This window comes from Python bivittatus, unplaced genomic scaffold, assembly GCF_059951505.1.
Source record: "Python bivittatus isolate LINGU-HERP-01145 unplaced genomic scaffold, Pbiv_v1 ctg000120_np1212, whole genome shotgun sequence".
Taxonomy (NCBI): domain Eukaryota; kingdom Metazoa; phylum Chordata; class Lepidosauria; order Squamata; family Pythonidae; genus Python; species Python bivittatus.
The window spans coordinates 3,343,238-3,367,392 of NW_028277037.1; the positions used below are offsets into that span (position 1 = coordinate 3,343,238).

At 37.5% G+C, this 24,155-nt stretch overlaps 1 protein-coding gene across 3 annotated transcripts in view; it reads left to right on the forward strand.

Annotated features, from left to right (window-relative positions):
* The window catches only part of SEPHS1 (selenophosphate synthetase 1), a 32,529-nt gene extending 10,258 nt beyond the window's left edge, over positions 1–22,271 (forward strand). For 2 of the 3 annotated variants that reach the window (XM_088134846.1, XM_088134847.1), the window contains 6 exons: positions 2,485–2,592; positions 4,344–4,498; positions 5,450–5,540; positions 7,637–7,736; positions 11,476–11,688; positions 15,269–16,582. In XM_088134846.1, coding sequence (XP_087990972.1) covers positions 2,485–2,592; positions 4,344–4,498; positions 5,450–5,540; positions 7,637–7,736; positions 11,476–11,688; positions 15,269–15,483 — 882 coding nt within the window. In that variant the 3' untranslated portion in view covers positions 15,484–16,582. Of the gene's footprint in view, positions 1–2,484; positions 2,593–4,343; positions 4,499–5,449; positions 5,541–7,636; positions 7,737–11,475; positions 11,689–15,268; positions 16,583–19,457 lie in introns of those variants that run through there. The other variant, XR_015795104.1, reaches the window with a different exon arrangement.
* Positions 22,272–24,155: the final 1,884 nt, after the last annotated feature.

The following is a 24,155-nucleotide window of genomic DNA, read 5'->3' on the forward strand; positions in this document are numbered from 1 at the left end:
TGAATGTAGTGGTTCTTACTGAATCCAGGTAAGCATAGGTAGACTGATGCAATACTGGGGACAGATTTACTCTATGTAAGCTGAGGTGCAAACTGAAGAGTTCTGTTTTTCCTTCTGATTGAAACAGTGAAATGTTGATCTTCCATAGGGATGCATTGGGGGAGTTTTTTCCGGAAAGCTCCAAACTTGATCTGGCCCATTTTTAACTTAACATTTCTTTACCAGCTTCTACCCCTCACCCCCAAAATGTGGTCCCATTCTGTTTTCAGAAAGCAATCCTGCTGATGGACAGGAGACAAAATGCTGAGCCCCTTTATGTATTTTTTCCAACATTCCATTGGATTGTAAAGAATAAAAAATATATAATAAATTTATTTTGCTTCATTGCTTCATTATATTTGTTCATACTTTTTTCTCAAAGAACTGAAGACACATGTACAATGTATATGCACTTCTCCTTTCTTGCTTCCCCCCTCTCCTTTTGTTCTCACAATAATGTGTTCAATCAGCACAAAGTCTTGTATGCTTGTATGCTGATTTACACCCAAGGCACTCTGGCCCTAATGTGATGCTTAGCCAGTAGGCTTTCCCACTGATAAATTATTGTTGTTTTTCTAGGTGGTTATGCCAGAAGTTAGAGCAAATCACCTGTGGAAACTTTGTATGTTCTGGGTTTTCCATCAGCTCCTACACGATTAGGGAACTCTTATTTCTCTCCTTGCTAACAAATAGCAAGTACATTTATAGAATAGTAACTAGGGTTTTTCCCCATTTTTCCCCTTTTACTTTTAAAATAATCCATCAAATCATAGAAGGTTAAATGACAAGATTGTCAGTCCCAACAGTTTGCTTGCAAACATTGGAAGATAATAGTTTATAGACTAATACTACTTCTTTTAAAACACAGAAATGACACCATCTTACCTACTACATATTAATGGGTTTACAAGGGAGCATTCTTGTCATTCTTTATCAAATGTTTGAATTCTAGAAAGATAGGCAAATATAAGTATACATTATCAGATAGTATTTATAGATTGTGAGTTTGTCCCAAATGCAATACACATTATGCAATATATTGGACACTTTATAGTTTGAACACAGAGTTAGTCAGTGCACATATGTAAAGGAATTTAGACTTGACTTTGGTGAAGTTATGAGAAAGCCATTAGGGAGGGACTTGGAGAAGAGACAATACAGTCTAGAGATTAAGGCATGAGAAAGAAACTCAAGCCTGCCTTGATTTTGCTTAGAATAAGATAGGACAGAGAGAAGCTTGGATTAATTATCACCTGTAAAGCCTTATATGGCATAGGGCCAGATTATTTGAGGGACCACCTTTCTACCATGGTTTGTGCCTGACCAGTACGAGCCAACAGAATGGACGTGCTCTGGGCCCTTTCAATTAAATAGAATCACCTATCGGGACTCAGGAATCATGCCTTCTCTTTTGCAACACCTGCCCTCTGGAATGAGATCCCCCTGAAATCCATGTGGTTCCCACGCTGTTGGCATTCTGTAAGGCCTTGAAGACCTGGTGGTTTTCCCAGGCCTTGGGTTAGAGTGGGTGGAGCCCCTTGTTGGATTTTGTGTATGCTTTTTCTGTGTTGTTTGGCCAGACCTACCATCTCATTAATTATTTATTGTGTATTGCTTTAAGTTTAAGCCAGAAATTATTTGGCCCACTCTGTAGATGAATCCTTCTGATAAATTGGTGTTTTGCCACTGTCCTCATTCACTGTAGCAGTGTGGAATGGGCAAGTCCTACCTTCTCCCTATATGCAGCCATTCTGTTAAATACCCATGACTTTCTCAAATGTCAAATCACTCTACTGGTCCTGACAGTTGGGGACATCTGGTCTGTGACTAGGCCAGTGAAGCAATAGGACTGTGCAAAATATTCAGAGGATGTTTTGCAAAGGATATTAGTGTGAACAAAGTGCCCTTCCATGAGGCCTTGAGGCAGTTGTGATCCCTGGAAATCTTAATACAGCTGCTTTGCCAGGAGAAATGTCATATGTGCATGAACCTACACACCACCTGAGAAAGCCTTTAAAGCAGCTGTTCTGAGCTTTCTAAGAAACAGAGCTACCAGGGTGGTTTTGTACTAGATCATTTTTTATACCAATGTACTTAAAATGAATCATATTTTAATTTTTTGTATATATTGTTTTTCAAGGCTTGTTGGTTTTCTTGCTGGTTCTGTTCAAGATTGCTTTAATGGTCAAAACGGTTTTGCATCCCAATAAATAAATAAATGGGTGTCGTGCTTAGTCTACTCAAGATACAACACAGCTAAATGCAACAGTAATAACATTCCTGTTACTTTCTTTTATTCATTACACTTGCTTTTTCCATCTGCCACCTCAATTTTCAATTGGCGAGTTCCTTGATGTGACATGTTTCTTTTTAAGGTTGGCTTGGAAAGCAGCTTATGCATTAAAATAGCAGTTCAGTGAGAATTATTTGTGTTGCTTTTTTCAGGGACGCATAGCATGTGCCAATGTTCTTAGCGATCTTTATGCTATGGGAGTCACTGAATGTGACAATATGTTGATGCTTCTTGGTATCAGTAATAAAATGACAGACAGGGTAAGTTCTTTAAATTATGATAAGAAATGCTAGTATGTTACCTTATGTACCTATAAATTAACATTAATCTGCATAATAATATAAGTAAATTGTATTTCAAGCATCTGTAATTCTGAATCTGACAAATGTCTACCTCTACTCTTTAGATTAACAGTTGCTGTTGCTTAGACAACAGTTCTTGAAAATACTGAAAACTACTGAAAATACAATTCTAAGCAACAGCAACTGTTAATCTAAAGAGTAGATTTGGGTGTGATTTTTATATTCAAACAGTTCAAAATCATGAGAAGTGAAATAAGCCCTCATAATTTTAAGAATTCCATATATCCATTTTAGAACTGATAATAAAATACATTGGAAGGGTTTTTACTCTGATGCTCATTATTTCATAGCAATATATAATGATTTTGTAAGTATTAGATCTGAGTTAAACCAAAATATATTTTCGTGATTCCTCACAGGATTTTGGGGAAGTTGCCCAAAAAGGTTTGAAATGAGAGGGGGAGAGAGAGAGAAGCTACTGACTCATTGCTTGAGCTAGTGATCATCTCACCTTTTTGTAACATTTCCAGTAATGGATGCTAAAAGGTTAGAATGGGAGTAGGGATAACACAGCTCATTAAGCCACAGTTAGTTTTACCATGTTTTGTTATATAAACCCTCTAAGCATAACCCATCATTAAAAAACTCCACTATGATTAGATTGATACATTGGGTTAAGACATTTGGTTTGCTTGTTTATAGCTTTGCATGTTGTATGAACAAGTCAAGATTCTGCAAATAAAAGGGATGGTGTATATTTTTGCCAGTTCCCCTTGTAATTTCCTAATAGAATGTTCACCAAACTCTGTTGAATATTTTGGAAACCAGTGAAGTGCTTCAGTATAAAGAAAAAGTTGCCAAACTAACTATTCTCATTTATTTTGTGAGAACTGGCCTCATCCAGCATTTTGAGTGGAGCCCATTGATATCCAACTCTTTTAACTTTACTAGGGTTCAAAGAAGTGTAAGCTTTAGTAAATTTATATGTGGTACCAATAGAGGCGAATATGTGTAGCTCGGGGGACACGGTGGCGCAGCGGCTTAATGACACTGAAAGTTGCCGGCCAGAAATGGTCGACACTTCAGTGGTTCGAGCCCAGCTCCACGCAGCAGAGTGAGTTCCTGCTTCCTCCCCAGCTCCTGCCAACCCAGCAGCTCGAAAACTTACGTGAGTAGATAAATGGGTACTCTCACCCCGGTGGGAGGAAGAATGCTGGCGGCGCCTTGCAAAGGAGACGGGAGCAGTTGCCGGTAACGTGGAAGCTGCGCGCGCCCGAAAAAGGCGCAAAGCAGTGGAAACCCTGCCTCCTGCACTCGCCAGCTGGGCTCTGCTCTAGGAAGAAGACAATAGCAAACTACTTCCGAAACACCTTGCCTTGAAAACTGCAGGGACTCGTCCAGGCAGTTGCCGCAGAGTCGGTCACAGTTGAGTGCAGATTAAAAAAAAAAAAAGTGTAGCTCAGGGTTGAACTGTGGAGTCCTTGGGGTTCTCGGAGCTTGGTTCTTTTCTTGCAAGAAAAGAACCAAGCTCCGAGAACCCCAAGGACTCCAAATTTATATGCGCAAAAGCAGCTGTGAGAAGATGATTAAATTTCAGTAGTTGTTGGAATATGAGTTCCTATAGGATGGCTTGTCAGTTGTTAATGTATTCAGTAGATGCTTGATTGGGCAATTGATTTTTCTTATTTGTGATTTGTTTTTATCTGAAGGAAAGGGATAAAATAATGCCTCTAATTATCCAAGGATTTAAAGATGCTGCAGAAGAGGCAGGAACGTCAGTGACTGGTGGTCAAACAGTATTAAACCCTTGGATTGTTTTAGGAGGAGTAGCTACAACTGTCTGTCAGCCTAATGAGTTTATCATGTAAGTTGGAGCATTTTATCCCAAGGAAAAGGTGCTGAAAGTATTAAAAGAGGTAGCTACTTCTAAAATTCTGAATTGTTTCCTTTATGTGTTGTTAACTGTGAGGAAATTAAAAGCTTGTTATTGGCTCTGGACTAGTGGGTATTAATGATGATGCATGTTTTTCTGATGAACTTTTGCAAATTTATTAGAGGGTTCATCTTGCAAACTATGCACAATTAAGCATAGTTGGCTTAATTGTGGTTTATTTAAAAAGTTATACTTGGTCAGGCTCACACAAGATGCCAAACAATAAACTTTGGTTTGCAATATTCAATGTTTGGATTAAAATAATGCTGTAAACAAAACCAAAAGAAAAAATAATCACATTGCAGCTTCAGTGATACTTGAGAATTCATTATAATAGCAGCTCAACAGTTCCTACTGTGGTTATATTGAACTATGTCGTTTTCACTAATCAGCACCATGAAGAAAGTTTATCTGTTTCATCCAAACTGGAAGAACAGTATGGGTGTAAATACTTCCATGATTCCAACTGTTAATATCCAAGCTCTGAAAATCTTTTTTTCGATGTCTAAAATAAAGGCAACAAAACCTTATACTGAAGTGTTAAATGTTTTGAATAGAAGTAATAGACACTGAAAGCAATAACAATTTTCTCTGAGAGCAAAATTGTCACTCTAGCATTACATGTGACTCAGGCAAGATGTACTAGTAATCTTCACTATATATTTGTAAGCCTTGATAATCATCTGTGGTTATATGAATGAATGAACTCATTTAAGATAATTTATGGTACCTAAATGAGTGTCTTTTATTTGGTTGTTTTCATTGTATTTTTGTTTACAAAAATATGATATTTGGATAATATTAAATAAATTTTGTGGAATAATTACTGAAAAATAATGACAGCATGTGTGCTTTTTAAAAATATACATTCATTACTTCCAGGCCAGATAATGCTGTACCAGGAGATGTGCTGGTGTTAACCAAACCATTGGGAACACAAGTAGCTGTAGCTGTCCATCAGTGGTTAGACATTGTAAGTAAATCACTTTGAATATGAACTTGATAAAGGGACATAGAAATGTTAAGATACCCCTTTCTGTGATTAAGCTATGCAAAACTTTGAACAAACTAGGCTAACTCTAATTTCCTTAATACCAACCTTTTCTGTTGGCCTGTGTTTGGTTCATATGCATTAAATATCTGGAGATAAGACCTTGGAATGTGGTTAGATCTGTTTATGTATGCAAAGTTGTCATTGTAAAAACAAACACATTTCTGGGTGCACATTGACAATGGTGTATCTATAGAGATCTGTTTCAGAAAAACACTTTTTATTGTACTTCAAGCAAAATTTATTGAAGATGAAATGTAGAAAAGAAATAAGATACACTGTTTTTCTAGTTTATCCTTAGAAATTTGTTGTGTAGTTGAAATATATTCTGAAACTGTATATTTTAAGTGCTGCTAATTCTCTGGTTCTCATCCAGCAAACACTTAGCAGAGAAAGAAGTTAACCTGAATCTATTTATAAACAAAAGAGATGTTCTGATTGTGGCTGTGTAAACAAGTTCTTCACTATGCCACCTTTTTGCCTCTTTCTTTTTCAAGGAAAGACAAAATGTTAAAATCAGTATTGGTCACCATGTATATTATATTGAAAGCTTCTAAATGAAATTTAAATTGGATTATAAAAATGTCTTGGAAAATGAACTGAACTGCTACATCATAGAAAATTAGTTACATGGTATGTCAGTAGTTGCTTAGCCTATCAGACCTATTGCTGCTTAGGTAAGGTGGAGCCATTAATTTTTACTGATTTTCCTTTGCCTGCTTAAGGCCCCCTCCAAACTGCTCCTGATATCTGGGGGGCCTTTCAGAGCAGAGTAAGTTCAATATGTGGAAAGGATTGATAAAATTGATTCCCCAAAAGCAATCATGGACAACATGTGGCCTTCAGATAATGGACTGCCACTCCCATCAACCTTCACCATTGACTGTTATGGCTAGGGATGATCTCAGCTGGATTTTAACAATACTGGAAGATTGCACGTTTTTTTGCATTAAGGCAGAGCCACTGTTGGATGTAACCCTGAGATCCTTTGGGATATTCTTTCTCTTCTAGAAGTTTTCTTGGGAAGATCGTGGGAGATAGGTGGTCTGCCCACTTTCTTCCTCTTAATATGAGGAGACATTAGCAAATAGTCCAGGGAATCATCTAATTATTTGATTTCCCCACATTGAAGGCTACTTCAGACATTTGGAAAGTATGGCAATAACTGCCCTCCTTTGAGTGTTGATAGGGAACTTAGTGATTAAGTTGTTACAGTGTTTTCAGTAGTCAGGGACCGTGCACAGTCAGTTTAGAGTTTTACTTTGGACTTTCCCTATCAATATGGAGAGAATGGGGATTGGAATGTGTAGTCTGCATCTCCATATACCATCCCTGTACTTTGGAAACTCACAATCTTGACCTCAAAGACTTGAAGATTGAACCATCCAGGCTCCAGTTCTTTACAGGATCTTTTTTTGAGATGAGTTTGGATAGTTAGCATTGATAGAATCATCTTCTTATCAAGCATTTCTGCAGACTTTGAACACTTCTTGATTTATTGCTCACTGGGGTTTTCTGTTTATAGCAATAGTTGTATATTACTGAAATCTACATGGTATTGCCTAGCAAACCATCTAAAATCATATTCATATTAGTAACTTGCATTTCAAATCATGTTAATGTTACAAATACCCCATAGACCTGTTTTTGAGTAAATAAGCATAGGATCTTAGACTGTTCAAATAGTGAAAATCGAAGTGGAATATGAAGTGCTTCAAAGAATCTCTTCAGGTTGGTGAATTGGCACTTAATGCTTTTCAGTACAGATATAATGTGAACTAGGAGGTTTGGGGGGAATCTTAACTGCACATGTAGATTGATGGACTTGAATTGGTGTCCAACTAAGAAATAAGTCTTGGGAATAGTTCAGTATAAGATCATGCTAGTATGCTGCTAATGTGAAATGTCAAATTCCATCCTAAAGTTATCAGGAAAGAGTAAGAGATAACTGTATAAAACTTTACATTCTACCAACAATGTAGACAAACGTAGCCTTTTTCTTTCCTTCTATGCACTAGCCAGAAAAATGGAATAAAATCAAGTTGGTTGTTACACAAGAAGATGTGGAACTAGCATATCAAGAAGCAATGATGAATATGGCAAGACTCAACAGAACAGGTAAGGGTGGGTAGTCAGTTTATTTTGGTCCGTGACCAGAACAAAAGAGAGGTAGTAAGGAAATGGGTATATATGGCACAGATCTGTTTAGATTGCTGGAAAGTAACATGGTCCTTTGGAATGTTTAAGAGACCTTGCACTATGTATCTAGCTATAGAATAAAGCACAGTTCAGCATAGAGAGCCACTTTGATGTAGTGGTTAAAGGCATCAGGGCTAGAAACCAGAAGGCTGTGTGTTCTAGACCTGTTGGATGACTTAGCACCAGTCTCTCTCTCAGCTCTCTAGGAAGAAGGCCAGGGCAAGCCACTTCTAAAAACATTGCCAAGAAAACTGCATGGACTTGTTCAGGCAGTCACCAGGAGTCCACATACACACATGTGCATGCACATGCACACACGCACACTTTCATTATAATCTAATAAATGCTAGAATGCAGGGTTTCTCAAATAGCTGGGGACTGGGTTCTTTTTTCAGTACTTTTTGTGGCTAAAAATATAAACGTGCATGTGCAAAATGCCGATTTTGCACACGTGTCAAGTAAAGTTTCGTAAAGCTTATGTCACCTGATCACCAGTGCCCTGGCTGAGGGCTTCATTGTAAAGGTTTCTTCTTTCCAATCAGAACACTGGCAAGATCATGACTGCACTGCTCTGGTTAGAAGGGAAAAAGAGTGATTATATTTTTTGAGGATTGGCCATTTTTTTGCTAGGACCATGGCATTCGTTTTGGGAAATGCAGCTCTAATGTATTAGAGATAAAAATATATATCTTTAAAAATAGAGTTCAAACTGGAAACATTTAGAATAGCAATTTCTCTTTAATGAATATGCATGTAATATATATGCATGAAAGAAAGGTTCTGAAGCTTTCCATGATAGGATGATATGGAGATCATTCTGTATAGCACTCTATCATTTCTAACATGTAAACATCCTTTTACATTATAAATCCACCCTAATAATCAAATCAGAAGTTCTGATTTTCTGTATCTTACTCTCTTTCCTCCACGTTCATCATAGGCATGTTTTTCTAACCACCATGATGCCAAAAGAACAAAATGCATGTTGTAATGTCACAGCACAAACTCTGCCTTTTCATACTTGAGTTGCAGCATTGCATGCAGCTACATAAAGGGCAGAGTTTGTATTGTAATGCACATTTTCTCACTTGCCCCCCCACTCATCCCACCCCCATGGACACCTAGGCCATTTGTATCAGTGTCTGTTCATTTAATTCCTATGTTCCCACTTTCATAAAAGCTTTCTTCAGCTAAAGAAATACTTAACATCCTTAATCACAGTTATTAGGGTATTAATATTGGCATAAACAGTCTAATGTAAATATTTTGACTTTATGTCATTATTCATTTTCTGGTACTCAGGAACAGCTTCTTGGATTTTGCCTAACCAGGTTTAACTTTTGGTCAGTTCTGAATGGAGGGCTTCAGTCCTTTACTTCTGTAATGTGAACAGTTATAAAAAATAAAATTCACCCTAATATGAAAGGATATAATTCAGTAATTCTGCATCAAAGAAAGAGAATGAAATCTGTGAAGGATGGTTAAGTTTGAACTGTTTTGGCTTGTTGCCTCCAGAATTGTCTTCACCAGCCATCATTATACCCATTATGTAAGAATAGAGGTATGGATTGTAGCTCTCTGTCCTTTGCTTTTCTCATACTGTCTGTTACTATAGAAGGGAACCATGTACAGTGCATTCGGAAAGTATTCAGACCCCCTTCACTTTTTTCAATTTTGTTATGTTGCAGCCTGATACTACAATCATTCAAATTCATTTTTTTTCTCATTAATCTACACTCACCACCCCATAATGACAACGTGAAAACAGAATTTTAGAAATGTTTGTAAAATTATTAAAAAGAAAAAACTGAAATATCACATGTACTTAAGTATTCAGACCCTTTGCAACAACACTTGAAATTTAGCTTGGGTGCCTCTTGATAGTTGCTGAGCTGTTTCTACACCTTGATTGAAGTCCACCTGTGGTAAATTAAATTGATTGGACATGATTTGGAAAGGCACACACCTCTCTATAGAAGGCCTCACAGCTGACAATGCATACTGTATCAGAGCAAAAGCCATGAAGTCAAAGGAACTGCCTGCAGAGCTCAGAGACAGGATTATTGCAAGGCACAGATCTGGGGAAGGCTACAAAAAAAATTCTGCTGCACTGAAGGTTCTCAAGAGCACAGTGGTCTCCATAATTCTCAAATGGAAGAAGTTTGGCACAACCAGGACTCTTCTAAGAGCTGGCCACCTGGCCAAACTGAGCAATCGGGGGAGAAGAGCCTTAGTAAGAGAGATGACCAAGAACCCGATGGTCACTCTGACTGAGCTCCAGAGATCCTGTGTGGAGATGGGACAAAGTTCCAGAAGGACAACCATCACTGCAGCCCTCCACCGATTTGGGCTTTCTGGCAGAGTGGCTAGATGGAAGCCTCTCCTCAGTGCAAAACACATGAAAGCCCGCTTGGAGTTTGCAAAAAAGCACCTGAAGGACTCTCAGACTGTGAGGAACAAGATTCTCTGGTCTGATGAAACCAAGATTGAACTGTTTGGCCTCAATTCTAAACGTTATGTCTGGAGGAAACCAGGCACTGCTCATCACCTGCCCAGTACCATCCCAACAGTGAAGCATCATGGTGGCAGCATCATGCTGTGGGGGTGTTTTTCAGCAGCAGGGACTGGGAGACTGGTCAGGGTTGAGGGAAAGCTGAATGGAGCAAAGGACAGAGATATCTTCAATGAAAACCTGTTCCATAGCACTTAGGACCTCAGACTGGGTCGAAGGTTCACCTTCCAACACGACAGTGATCCTAAGCACACAGCCAAGGCAACACAGGAATGGCTTAGGGACAACTCTGTGAATGTCCTAGAGTGGCCCAGCCAGAGCCCTGACTTGAACCCTATTGACCATCTCTGGAGAGACCTGAAAATGGTTGTCCACCAACGGTCCCTGTCCAACCTGATTGAGCTTGAGAGGATTTGCAAAGAAGAATGGCAGAAAATCCCCCAATCCAGGTGTGCAAAGCTTGTCGCGTCATACCAAAAAAGACTTGAGGCTGTAATTGCTGCCAAAGGTGCTTCAACAAAGTACTGAGTAAAGGGTCTGAATACTTATGCCAGTGTGATATTTCAGTTTTTCCTTTTTAATAAATGTACAGACATTTCTAAAATTCTGTTTTCACTTTGTCATTATGGGGTACTGAGTGTAGATTAATGAGAAAAAAAATGAATTTGAACGATTGTAGCATCAGGCTGCAACATAACAAAATTGAAAAAAGTGAAGGGGGTCTGAATGCTTTCCAAATGCACTCTATATCTCAGGAATGGCCATACAATTTTCCAAGTAAGAAAATACAGCAGTTCACATTGTAATTGGGAAAAACGTTTGGAAAAACATCACTGCTATATGCATTATCAGAAAATTCAGGGATAGCACACTCTAACAGCAATTGGAAAGAAATTTGTATCTATAAAAATAAATATTCTGAGATGGGATGATATACCTTTTGGTAAAACCATTTGGATATATCAGGAATGGATCATCTGTATGTGGGAATGTATGTTTTTCCTCTTGAAGAAGTTTAACGTTATTTTACTGTTGTTAATCTAATTTGAATGGAACTGTAAATTATGTAAATTTAAACTCTGATTTAATATTGAGAGGCTGAATTCTGAAGTTGCATAACATTTTTCTCCTCTCTTCCATCTCAAGCTGCAGGGCTCATGCATACGTTTAATGCTCATGCAGCTACAGACATCACAGGCTTCGGAATCCTGGGACATGCACAAAATCTAGCAAAGCAGCAACGTAATGAGGTGTCTTTCGTTATACATAATCTCCCTGTTCTTGCCAAAATGGCTGCTGTTAGCAAAGCATGTGGGAATATGTTTGGTCTTATGCATGGGACTTGTCCTGAGACATCAGGTAAAAGATTTTTTAATTTTTCAGTCTTTTTCTCCCCCTCCGTCCCTTACATTACACAGAAAGGTATAGAGGAAGCATTGAGATATTACCTGGTTTTTGTACTGTATTATTTAACCAATTCTTCATTCTGGGGTCTAGGAATCAAACATGGGTTCTATATCTGCACAATAACCTTGTTCAGAACGTTCCAGAGCTAAAGATTCTGCCAAAGGGGCCAGAAGAAGCCAGTTACCTTGACTGAAGGCATTTTTCCAACAGCAGATGCTTCATGTTGCTAAAACTGCTGCTTTGGTTTATAAATGTAAAGTCCCTCCCATGGGCTTTTGGATTAAGAAACAGACAGATAAGAGCACTGACTATTCTGCAGGCCCCTCTGACTCTGAATGGATTGATCATGTGGTATCTTGCTTCAGCAACTCCTACTGAATTAAACCAAAGCACAAAATGAAGAAAATACCTATGAAAAGGCATATGGGGAAACTATAAACTGTCAGTCTCATCAGGCCATGTAGTAAACTCTGCTATCACACCACCTTCTGGAAGAGCTAAAGCTGGCAAAGCACTTCTAAGAATGATCCAATGTCCGCTAACTCGAAAAGGCATACATGCATCCTCTCTCTCTCTCTGTCTCACACACACACACACAGTCTTGAGTTCTCTATTCTTCAACATGCAAATCTGCATACAGTATATATGTGCTCTGTCTTGTCTACAACAGAGCACCCTATCCAGCCATGTAGATTCTGTGAGCTGTCTGCTAGAAGCAAGTGTCTGAAGCATTAAGATTATGCTTCAGCACATATTATTCAACCTCTCACCATTCTTTTTGTAAGGTCCAAGAGAGACACCCCCCCCCCCATTGCAGCCAGCTCCATTTTCTCAATGGGCTTCATACCCAATGGATTCCATTTCAGAGGGCAAAAATAAGAGCAGGCCATTCATTAAATTTGCGCTGATTATGGATTATCTTCTGCAAACTGGAAGGGCTCTTTCTCCAAACTCTAAACTCTCAGATATATTGGTACCAGATTCCATGGCATCTGACACCATACAGACAGTGGAAATTGCTGTCCACAAGTCCATCCCGTGTCTCTAGACTGGAGACTTGAGATTTCTGGCCAGAACTGATGGTCATTTGATCCTTGGGCATTCCACCCTGGACCAATCCTATGCTCCTCTTTATTCCAGTACTACTGCTTGAGATCAGTAGCGGGCTTTCTCATGGTCTGATAACCATGTCTACAACAGTGGCTCTTAAACTCTCCAATAAGACCCCCTCCTCCTCTGGAGAAGAATATGAATCAGCTGCCTCATCCTCCAAATGAGAAAAATTGTCTATCATCTCACTAGACACAAACCCTGGGGAGATCACACCAGTTTCCCTCTCTGAAAACATGTCTGTTTGGAACAGATAGCACCTGTGACCATTCTCTTGACATTGAAATCCAGTGATCATACCAGCTGCTTCAAGATTTGGTCTTCAGAATATATGGCCATGCCAGTCCTCATTAGTGCTTTGTAGCTTCCTACATCTGGCCAAAGCTTAAAGGAGCAAAGTGTCTAGGCAGCTAACATCCACAGAGACAGAAACCCTCCTCATTCTGTTATCATAAAGGCCCCACGGTCTCATTCCCTTGGCAAAAATTGTTCAGTGTCAAGTGGGCAGAAAACTCAATGCATCTGCGCGACATGACATTGAGAGCCTACCATGCATTGAAGAAATGTGAACGTTACCCCTCAGCCATCTATTTGATGATAAAAGACATCCAGATTTTCTTTGCAGAAGCTTTTCGGGTTGCACAGCAATAAATTAACAGGCACAATTGAGATTGAAGATTGAAGATGACATGAAAATAGCTACATAAAAGTGAACAATGTGTAATCCACAATGCCAGTGAAATGCCGGAGCCTCTAATGCCTTTTGTGTGTGTAGTTCAGCCTGTGATTCCTACTAACTGGAATAATATTGGTGCTTCCTTATCAAACTTCTAGCAAGTTTGTTCCTGGCCATTCTTGCTTGTTCCAATGGTAGAATTCCCAGTGAAGCCAATTTCTTGCTTTCCAGTGTATGAAAAATACGTGTAAAAAATAATCACCTTTCAGATCAACTGAATGTTCATAATGAAAGATACTGTCTTCAAGCCCCTTTGTTCTATTGCAAATAGAAGACTTGCGAAAAGAAAATGTGCGCAATATATTATCTCAGGATCTCCTTGACTTGCAGTAGTCATGGTGCTTCTACCAAAATTGTTCCTTAGAGATTCTTATAAATGGTCAGTAGATGGTGCTGTTTCTCCAGAGAGCACAAAACAACCGGCGTGTGTATTGCAAACCTGTGCTGAAGAAATCTCTGTCTGACTGTTCAATGAATGTGGACTTGGCAACATCCACATAAAAAGTACTATTGTGCAAGTCAGAAATTCTGCTATGTATTCCTAATTACTACCTATTTCTCACACTCTGTGAGTTATGTTGCTTTGCATTTTAAGCTGTAATAGTAAATTGATCAGTAATAGTTTATGGTCCTTTGAATTAGGTGCTTCCTGGATGAATAGGCATTGATATTAAATGATATTTAAATTATAAATTTAAATTCTATTAAATTATATCAATTAGGAATGGGTATTAAAATATACCATAGGCATTTTGCCTTTCTTCCTGATAGGGTTTGGTTTCCATACTACTCACCTTGGCCTTCTTCTGAATTTGCTGCAGTTTGTCACTGTCTTTTTCAAACTATTATGCACAGAACCCAACCTAAGTATTCCAAATGGGGTTTAATCAGGGAAAAGTAGAATGGAACAATTACCTACAATGATTTGGACTTTATGGTGCTATTAATCCCACCCCAAGGTAGCATTTGCTTTTTTAGCAGCTGCATCACGCTAGTGGCTCACTTTACATTTCTCCTGTTCAGTTCCATCCTATTCATTTCAACTCTCTACTGAAGCCCCATCTAGATCTTTTTTAATTTCCTGTTTCTCCTCCAAAATATCATCAGCCACTTCTCTCAGCTTTGGGTCATCTGCATACCTGATCCAACTCATTGATAAAAATGTGGAGTAGCACAGCACCCTGTGGCATTCCACTCAGAATTTGCCTCCAAGCTGAAGCAAAGCCATTAAGGAGTGCTTTTAACTCAGAGTGTGTTGTTTTATTAAGGAGAATCTTACGTTGAAGGCTTTGCTGAGGCCCAGGTACCTGATCAGTACCTGATCTACTACTCTAGTCTGGCATGATTTGTTTATAACAAGTTCCTGTTAATTCCAAAGGCTTTCAAACACATAGACAGATTTTAGCTTTAAACTGTCATGTTCCTATCTGATAATTTTAAGAGTATTATTAGTGTTTCTTTGAAATGACGCATAAAGACATTTGCAAGATTTCTTGGAAATAATTATTTGTATTCGGCCATGAAGAAAAGTGACATCATAATTTGTGCTGAAGGATATTATTTCTTCACTTTATAAAGCCACAAATAAGTTTAGTTAGTAGATAATAGTTAAAATCTACATAAGCAAGACAGCAGTTTTTGATTTGATATGTCAATAGGTGCTAATGCCATTCCTTCTCCTTGCAGGAGGCCTCCTTATTTGCTTACCACGTGAACAGGCAGCACGTTTCTGCGCTGAAATCAAGTCTCCAAAATATGGTGAAGGTCACCAAGCATGGATTATTGGGATTGTAGAAAAGGGCAATCGTACTGCCAGAATTATAGACAAACCTCGAATCATTGAAGTTGCGCCCCAAGTAGCCACTCAGAACGTAAACCCCACACCTGGGGCAACTTCTTAATCTAGATGAAATAGTTATTTTTTTGTTTCAGTTTTTTAAAAAATAGATATATTCCTTTATCATCTTACAGCCTAAAGAACTGTATAAAGAGAAGAAGAAACACATTGTGTCTGCAAATCTGGTGGCCTTAGGTCAGTTGGAGTGAATGAGTTTAATAAAATAAAAACCATTGCCTTTTTTTCCTGTTACATTAACTGAAGATGCACCTAATCTTGAGGCAGCTTCTGAGTTGAGAATTATATTGTTATCCAATACTGTTGATTCATTTTGAATCTTTAGACACTTATCTCTTGCCGCATAGGCTCTTTTTTAAAAGGTGCTTTCACGTAGCACAGACATTACCAATAGTGGTATCAAATGCAGTTTGTCCTTTTTTATTTTTTATTTTTTTGCTATATGTATATTTATCATTAGCTCTAATTTTGGATGCCTTGAATGAAATTCCAAAAGGCAATAAATTTGATAAGTGATGCACAAGGGGTTTTACCCAGAAGCAAAGAGGGTTGCATGTCTACATTCAGTCTTTGATTTATAAAATTTAGTCTTCTCCATTAAAATCTACAGCGTTGGACTTTGCTTGGTAGTACATTCTGTTAACTGAAACACACAAGTGCTGGCTTCGCATGGAAGGCACTTCAGAGTTGAAGGAAAAGAGTAATTTTGTTCTTCGTAGCTCAGACAATGTTTACTTGTATTATCAATAATCATTTCCTTTTATTGATGGTATAAATGATGATGCTCAGTTTTCAACGTGATTGGATGTGCTGTAGAGCAACAAAGTATCGCCAGCTGAAGGGAGGATATTGTATAATCATTCACAATTCACTATATAATTACACAAATAATTTTTAAATATAACCAATTAAAAAAAACCTGTTCTGTGGATGGTAGTGTTTAATACATTTTATATTTTGTATAGTGATTATTATATATTTTTGTTTTTCTTAAAATCAGCAGCTGTCTAGTATAATGCTTAGTATTTTTGTTCTCTGCTCAGCATACATTCTTGTGCACGCTTTTGTGATGTGTTTAAAATCTACGTTGCCAACTTTGCAGCCTGAACTTAAGCTTATTATTTGAATAAATATTTAATTTTGTATTGCTCTTGTGCAAGTGGATGACTTTCTAACTTTTATGCCTAAGCCACTGGGGGGGTGAGTACAAAGCATTTAAATCTGGTAGTGACCTTTCTATTAACTACCACTAAGTTTAAAAGGGTTTGTTTTCCATCTAAAGTGATATCATAGTGTTTAATTCCAGTATAATGTAAAATGTGTCTGTTCTAACATCATGATAATAGATCATATAAATACCTCCTCCTGACAATTGCACATATAAATGTTTCTGACTCTTCAGGAAGCTAGCATAATGAAGGATACCTGTACTCTACATCTGGTTGGGTTTTTATGTATAAAAATGTCTTAAAGAGATTGTAACAGACATCTTTGCAATAAGAACTTTTTTTTGTGCTTACAGTTTTTAAAGAAAGAATGGCTACCTTTAAAAAAGCAATCTGAAATATGTAAATTATTTATTCTGAAAGATTCCATGCATATAACAGGCTCTTTTGAATGAAGATGCCCATGTGTGTTCTTTGTTTTTCTGATATGCAATAATTTGGTATGCACTCTTGCACATTGTAAATCTGTCCTTAAATTGTGATTTTATAATTTTAACACACAAATGTTTCACATGTGAGGGAGTCATCATATTTAGAGAAATTGCAGCAACATATATGGAGGTTCCTATGTATTTCAGTTCATATTCTATATTTCTCCACTTGGGAATAGATAAATATTGAAAAGTGAATGTAGGAAATCAATACAGAATGACTCAAAATAGTTTATATAGTTTCTTAAATGCCTTCCCTTCATCAATTTCCCCTGTACACTTATATTCTTTACTCATAATGGCAAATGGTGTTACTCTCAAGCAATCCTTTAATCTTTAATTAGCAGCTATTGAGCAATATCTGGGTGGAAAAGGAATTTTTAGCAAATCCCATATGGCATAAGCTGGTTTGGTGACAGAGTTTCAATTGTAGGAAATCTAATTTTCTGTACTGTACAGTGGGCAATTAAAAATATAGAGCAGATTTTGCCAAAATCATTTGGCATATAAATCTTCAAGTCACCTTATTTTTCTTATTGCACTTTTTTTATTACTGACAAATAGTGATTTCAAACAAGCATCCTTTTAAGTGTAATGTTTAACTGTGTGTTATGCAGAAAATGTAGTGGAATAAATTACCAATTCAGTGATAATAGAATCTGACTTCTGTAGTTGGATGATTTATTCATTTATAGAATAAATAAATTCCAGCTTCAAGGCAACTTATAATAAGAAAATACAATAATGCAGTTCAAATAAAACTTTCGTGATAAAATACCAGACACAGCTAAAACAAATATTATAAAGCAACAGGTTAAAAATGGGCAGATAAAATAACATTTCTACCAGTGTTTTTCAAACTTGGCCACTTTAAGATGGGTGGACTTCAACTCCTAGAATTCCCTAGCCAGACTTGCTGGCTGGGGAATTCTGGGAGTTGAAGTCCACCCATCTTAAAGTTGCCATGTTTGAAAAACACTGATTCATACCAATGAAAACGGCAGACTTTGGCTTCTCAAAGCTGTTAGCAGTCCCACAGGACCTGAGCAGAGTTGTCTATCATTCAGCATCCCACATGAGTTCCTATGAGGATCTCACAAACATAAAGTGAAATAATAGTTTCTTCATGTTTTTCACCAGCCACTAAGGTGGAGGTTGCATAGAGACTTAGTGGTGGCCATTTACACTAGCCTTTTGTTCAAATATTTGTCCTATCCTGTTTTAATTATGGTAAATAATTAACATGGTGACCGTTGTCCTATACTGAAATAGTAAAATTCAGTGTTTCTGTGTGAGGGACAGAAGAACTATTTTGCTTCATTGGAAGAGCCTATATTCTGGTGAGAATGTAGTGTTTCTCTCACCCCTTTCTCCCCCTCATGTTAGTTAATAGACCCCCTCCCCTTCCTCTTAGTCATCTATTTCGCCAGATGTTTTGACTTTTGTACTGAAATTGCTCTATCCTGTTTAAGCATTTTAACTGCATTTCTCTAAACCTATCCTATTTGGATGATACCCTTTCTAAAGTGCTGCAGCCAGGCAAATAACAATATTCCAAGTACAATCGTACTATAGATTTGCCCGGAAGTGTTAGGATAATACCAGGCTCGCTTTCCATCTTCCTCTTAATTGCACTTTCCTATGGAATTAACCGTTTTTACAGTTTCCATACTCAAAGTCAACTTTCTCAGTGAATCAGCTCCAAGCTTCCTTTCTTAACTGGTACTACAGCCAAGCTGCCAACTGTCTCTATATAGATAGGATTTTTTGATCCAATATACATCACTGATGCCTACATTAAACCACTTTCCATTTTATTTTTGAATTCTCCAGTCTTTTGTTCATTTTGTCCTGAATGATTTGCCATGGCAAACAGATCTGACTACCTCACTGTTCAACTCTTAGTTCATGAAGATTAATAAATTGAAATGTCTTGATCCTAATATCCCTGAGGGAATTTCTCATAATGAAGGGCATTTGATTCTATTCTCTCTTTCATGTAGGAAGATCCTCATTTCCTTATGTCAGCCAATTTTACTCAGCAGTAAGAGATTTTGTACAAGTATCAGAGGTTCCTTACTTCCAGTTGGCTATTCTTTGAGGGGGGGGGGAGCTAAGCTGCCATCTCTTCAATATTAAAAACCAGCAGAGCATTCTTCTGACACCAAGGACTGAGAGAGATTAAAAGTCTAATGGGTCAGACTTCCATTTTGAGGGTGTAAGGCAGGTAGCCTTGACATACAAAGTGGATGTAGTGGCTCCATTCTTTGCCATTTCCCTGCCTAACAATCTGCTTTAAGAAACGTGTGTGTGTGTGTGTACCCATACACATACCATAAATTTGTCCTTTTCTTTTCCTAAAGGTAATTGGTGCATGGAGGGCTGAGAAGTGAGAGAAAATGGATTTGGTCTCATAAATTCTTGCTTGGAATTCCAGAAGAATACACACAAAGAAATGGTGTCCCCCACTCTGAAGCTTATGAAATTGCAAGCAGAAAAAGGCATCTGGTAAAATGCAGAGCCTCAAACTATTCAGACCATAAAGATCGTGTTCTTTATAAATGTTGGTCTCCATCGGTAAAAGCACCTTTAGGCTGATTACATGGATTGTAGTTTTCTTGCCAACAAGGGCTGACTTTGGCTGATCTCTGAAAGTTATGCAGAGTACTTCAGATGGGAATCCACCAGAAAATCTAGAACTTCCTAGGAGAACTTAATGGCAACCACTTTCATATTGTCACACAACAATGGCACGAACATACCCATAAAGACAAATTCAGCTTGGAACTTTACCTTTGTCCACCAGAGGACTATTTCCATGATCTGTAGCACTTCATTTTAAAAGCTTAGGTATAAAATCTGCAGAGGAGGTTCTCCACGCCTCACAGTTGGAAAAGATGTGTTATATGTCGATGCAAAAGAGACTTTCTGTATCATGCCAACTGGCTTTGGAATACCCTTTTTTTAAAGGCCAAGCTGACACCAACATAGCTTGCTTTTTGGATCCAGGTCAAAACCTGGCGTTTTATTCTTGCAGTCACAACTTAAGGATTCCAGCCAGGCTTTCCTCCATTGCCCTTTGCAATCATTATGTCTCTATTGTTGCATTATGGTTAGTGTGTGTGTGTGCGCGCGTGCATGCACGTGTACCTTCGAGTCAGTGTTGACTCCTGGCAATTGCCTGGAATAGTCCCTGCAGTGTTCCTGGCAACGTTTTTTGGAAGTGGCTTGCTATTGCCTAGAAAGAATCAGCATGCATGTTCAGTCTGAAAGCAATTGGTTCTTTTAATTCCACATGCACAAACATGCTTTGTCAGAAAGAAAAATGTCATTTATTCTCCAAAAGGACTTTTCAAACTCAAAATACATCAAGGAATTTAGGTGGCACTTTCAAATATGACTCTCTTTGGTTTTTGTATCTGCTAGATGTTGCAGCAGAGACACCAAAATACAACACTTTCTTGTGCATAGCTATTTTATCTACACCATTTATATACCACCCACTTCCTTCATGGTTCTGGACATTTTTCAAAAATACCCCTAAAAGCAATAATAGGTTGTGTATGTGTGTGTACAGTTGTGCTTAAGTTTGTGAACCTTTTTGAATTTAAATATTTCTCCATAAATATGACCTAAAATGTGATCTGTTCTCCACACAAGACCTAAAACTAGATCAAGGGAACCCAATTAAACAATTGAGTAAAAAACATGATACTTGTTCATTTATTTATTGAAGAAAATGATCCAAAGCTACATATTTGTGTAATTTATACTTTCCTTGTACGGGCAGCAAAAGCTGGCAAAGACTAATCAAACTTCTAAAGTCCAAAGAAGGCTTTTAGAGATCGGAGTGATCAGGCAACCTGAGACAGCACTATGCCCTCCAGGACTCGGAGGGAAAAGTCCTCACTAAAATGACCAGATATTTAATTCCCTTTCTGAAGTGTTTAAAAGTTCATCAGGTTTGGACAAATTCTGACTCAACGTTCAATATTTTGATCTCAGGTGCAAGGGCCAAATACCTTTTGAAACCAGTGAGTCAATTTTCAAGGTATAAATATTGTCATTTAGATATTAGTAAAATTTAGAAGACAAACCACAGCATATGTTGATTTAAGCCTAGGGATGAGTCGGCTTCCCCAACCTAGATGTGCCAAACTTCAGTTTCCATAATTCTTAGCCGGCAAAGCTAAAGTCATTTAGAATTGGGTCCGATACATCTTGAGGACATGTAGTTTGAAAATGTCAAAAGTTCTGTGAACTTTCTTCATTACTGTCTTAGCTTATCTTTTTTATGGCTTTTAAGACTGCAATTTTACCAGCAGGGAACAGCATCTTAAAGACTAGTTGGTTGATTACTGCATAAATATTAGTGGATTATAATCCATTTCATCCAATACGTGGATAATGGTCCTGAGAGAGGAGTTAATAGGGAATAATAAAAGGGTGGTTAAAAAGCAGAATTATCTTTAGACACTGACTGTTATTAAATCTGTGATTAGATGTGGTGCATACAGTATATTCTTACACCGATGATTTGATTAACATGTGGCACAATAAAAAATTCTGATTTCTATTTAATCTGTAAGAAATGGTGTTAAGTTTTCTAATAAATTATTTGCTCAACAATCAGATTCTTCTGATCAATGAGGAAGTGGCCTGAAAAACAGAAATGTTCCTGATTTAGGTTTTGGAATATTGTAATTTTGTACGTATGTCAGATTGTGTCCAATTCTTTTGCACAGAGATTGCTTGTTCATTCACTGTAAACTTTCATCATGAGAAATGAATTTTGAAACAAAACAGAAGTTCAAGTTTATTTGGATATGGCGTTAATAGTCTTGTAATAGTATCTTGTTAATAATAAAGAATGTTGTGATCCTTGGATAACTTTAACGTTTCTTTCCAGATTGAGTAATTTCTAATAAGATGATAAATTTCACTCAAATCCATTTCTTAGTGAGAACTGAAAGGGTATTTAAAAAACAGCCTACCCCAGTGCTTACTAAATCTGTTTTCTTTGAATTTTGTAATCACCATTTTTATTACATGTCTTCTCAGAAGTAATTTTTTTATTTTTATGCAAAAAAGAATAAATAAAAGAAAAATTAGAAACACAAACAGGAAAACAGGACATTATGTACTTTTTAAAATATGTTGAATATGTGAGTAAATCATTAAAACTAGATCATGAGAAATAAAATTAATTGTGCTTTCATTGACTATTTGTATCCCTTTTCATTTGGAATAAGAAATTGGATAAATTTAAAGTGAGTTAAAAGGCCGAGAAATGATAGGTAGGACTGTCCTATTATCAACTGCAGAAAATCATGGTCATGATGTTTTCAAATGGCCACGCAAACACAGATGCATAGCAGACATATCAGGTGCATAGATGTAAATACTTAGTTGTATTTTGAGGTCAATATCCCTTGGCCAACTCCTCTGTGGGACCCACATTTTTATTCTCCACAACAAATTGGGTCCCTAACGCAGCTTTACATCGAGAAACTGGTCTGATTATGAGTTTGACCCTGAAGGATTAAGTTAGAACTGAAATTGGGTTTCCTTCCAGCAGGTGTGACGTGTATGACATGACCTCTGCTGCAGTTAATGGCTGAAAAGAAGGTAACAAGTTCTGTCCCACACTTTCCTTTTCTCTTTGGGGCACGATACCCTTTCTATCATCAAAGTATAATGGATTATGATTGATGGATAGACCTGAGACAAAAACTGTTCCTGGAGGATTCAGGAATTTTATTCAGTCAGCTAAATACCGATCTGATCATACTGAACCTCAAGCACTGCGGAGTTTTTTCACCAATATATCTCAATGCATCCCTACATCTGTGCCAGAGAGAAGATTTAACAATATGCTTTTTAAAGTATGTTTGTATCCCTGCGGCTTTAGGGAGGTGGAGATACTATCTCACTTTTCATTGTACTTTTTATTATACTATGACAATGGGGACTGAAATGACCATTTCTCTCTTTAGAAATAAACCAGGAGAATCAGATCTCTCTTACCTGATTCTGCTGCTTGCCAATAGAGATGTGGTTATCACTTACGAGGTGGCTAGATTTTGTGCCACTGCCGATAAAGTTAGCCTAAAAGGTAATCTGGGAACATTACTAAATAATTACAATCTGTACTTTTGCTACTTTGATATTGATTGATGCAGGTATATGATTTACACTTCTTGAACCATGGGAATTGTATTTGTTTGAAGTTTATTTGCAATGTTTAGATATCTTTACTCCTTTGATGATGGATATTGATGTATAAGCTTATGTTGGATAAGGTTATTCGTTTTAAGATGCTGGTCTATGACTATTATAAACTTTATCTAAATTAATCTTTGAGAGATCAACAGGATAAAAAAATTAGCACTCTTCCTACTTCTTGTTTAAACAGCCTATCTTGGAGTGGGAGTTCTTTAACTTTTCTTCCTGTGTTCTTTTAGGGTTCTTTTTTTAAAAAAATACTTTCTAGTCTCTGCACGTGTTCTTTTGCTTCTATTTGGGGAGAGGGAAGTGACTCATAGATTGAGAGTTCTGCTTTGATTTTTATTTCCTTTTTAATTTTTTTAGATCTTAAAAATGTCATGTCAGGATCACACTTGGTTAGGATTTGGATGGGAGACGGCAAAGCTGAAAAATATCCAAACTACTTCCTTACGGTTGCTGGGCAAACAGTATCCATCCAGGCACCCAGAATCCAGTTCAACTTGGAGACTTTATTATACTTTCATGGTAGCTTACTGGCTGTAAATTATCGATGCAAAACATATATATGTTGTCATTTTGTATACGCTACATATTTCTCTCCAGGATCGCTGAGCAGTGTATTTAACAGCTGCACCATTCTATTCCGCTTCATGCAGTTAAGATTAAGAGCATGACTGGCCTAAAATGGCCCAACAAAGCCATGGTAGAGTTGAAATTTGAACCCAAAGGAAATAAAATCTTTGGTAATTATTGTCACGTTGTTTAGAAACAGCTGCGTACAAAAGGTTAGGAATTGCTCGTAATGCTTTGTTATAAATCGATGTGAATTAACT